Raw genomic sequence first — 1,504 nt, 5'->3', positions numbered from 1 at the left:
GAAGAAAGACCTGCAGCACCTGAGTCGGGAGGAGCGTCGGCGCCGCCGGCGTGCCACGGCCAAATACCGGACAGCCCACGCCACGCGGGAGCGTATCCGCGTCGAAGCCTTCAACATGGCCTTCGCCGAGCTGCGGAAGCTGCTGCCCACCCTGCCACCGGACAAGAAGCTCTCCAAGATTGAGATCCTTCGCCTGGCCATCTGCTACATCTCCTACCTGAACCACGTGCTGGATGTCTGAGCCGCCCAGCCTGCCTCCGTCTGTCTGCCTGCCACATCTCCTACCTGAACGTGTGCTGGGCGTCTGAGCCAAGAGCTCAAGTCCGTCTCTCCATCTACGACCTGAACCACATGTTGGGCATCCAAAATGCTGTGCCTGTGTTCATCCGTCTGTTCAAATGGAGCGAGTCCCTCGCTGTCTGCTCTACCCTCTCTCTGAACTGTGTTCTGTATTTCCCCACCACCGAGCCCACGTCCGTCTGTCTTTCCATCCGGGCTGGATGTTTGGTCCGTCGGCCGTCTGTCTGTCCTGCTGGATCTGCTGCCCGAAGCCCGTTGCTGGCCGTGTATGCTCCCAACTTCTGTCCGTCCTTCTGCTGCGCATCCCACTGACACTGCCTACGGGATCCTGAGCCCCACATCCGTCGGTCTGTCCGCCGCCTCCGCTCCCTGACCCACAGCAGGAGCCGCTGAGCCCAAGTCTGTCTTTAGACGAGAGAATAAGAATCCACAAAATCCATCCACAAAAGAACGGACCTGTGGAAACTGCAGCACCAAGCAGCCCCGTGGTCTTGGCCATCCGTCTGTCTGTCTGCGCCTTCTGCCACCAGCCACCCCACCAGCATGGCCAGTCTGGGCGTTTTGTCTGTTTGCTGCTGTTCTGCCCCTGGCATCGTGCTGGGCACTTAAAGACCCACGTCAGGGTCGTCCTCTCCGCAGAGGGACCCGGCCCAGGAGCACCCTTGGGCGCAGAGCAGCTCCTCTGTGTTTGCCCTGGCTTTTCACCCTGCAAAAGGAAGCACAAAGTGCGGTGCAGACCTGGCAGGACCTGGCCACGCTTTCCGTGGACGACAGCGGCAGTTTCTCCTCGAGATGGAGCAGAGAAGCGTGCTCGCTGCGGAGATGCAGTACTTCATCCCTCTTGTCTCCCTTTTGATGCTCCTGGTGAAAAAAGGCCTGAGCGGGGTCACAAGCATGGCACATGCCCCAGCGTGGGGGGACACCGGTGCTCAGCTCCCCCAGCGCTGCGTCCCTCCTCTGCAGCGCAACTGGTGCTACTGGGGCTCATGTGCAAAGAGGCTTTGCCACTGGGGCCCCCCCAGTTTACACCGGTATGGCACTAGTGCGATGTGAGCTTTCACAGCACGCGCTTTGCTGGGGCAAACTGCACTTTACCTGCGACTTGGAGGGCAGCGGGGTTGGAGAGGGGAGGAGGCAGACACGGCCCCTTTGCCCAGCTTCCAGCGGCCGGGGCTCTCCCCCGTGCCCCCCTCACACGCGTCAG

The 1,504-nt window shown here is 61.3% G+C and overlaps 1 protein-coding gene across 1 annotated transcript; it reads left to right on the top strand.

Moving 5' to 3' along the window:
- Positions 1-4: 4 nt before the first annotated feature.
- On the top strand, positions 5-241 carry NHLH1 (nescient helix loop helix 1; the record flags this gene model as incomplete). Its single annotated transcript, XM_009697973.1, has 1 exon — positions 5-241. A coding segment is annotated over one exon (237 nt), but the record flags the coding sequence as incomplete, so codon positions are not given.
- Positions 242-1,504: the final 1,263 nt, after the last annotated feature.

The sequence above is a fragment of the Cariama cristata genome, unplaced genomic scaffold (assembly GCF_000690535.1).
Source record: "Cariama cristata isolate BGI_N322 unplaced genomic scaffold, ASM69053v1 scaffold35733, whole genome shotgun sequence".
NCBI lineage: Eukaryota > Metazoa > Chordata > Aves > Cariamiformes > Cariamidae > Cariama > Cariama cristata.
Note: the sequence above shows the minus strand (reverse complement) of the source record. Positions and strands in the feature narration are given on the sequence as shown.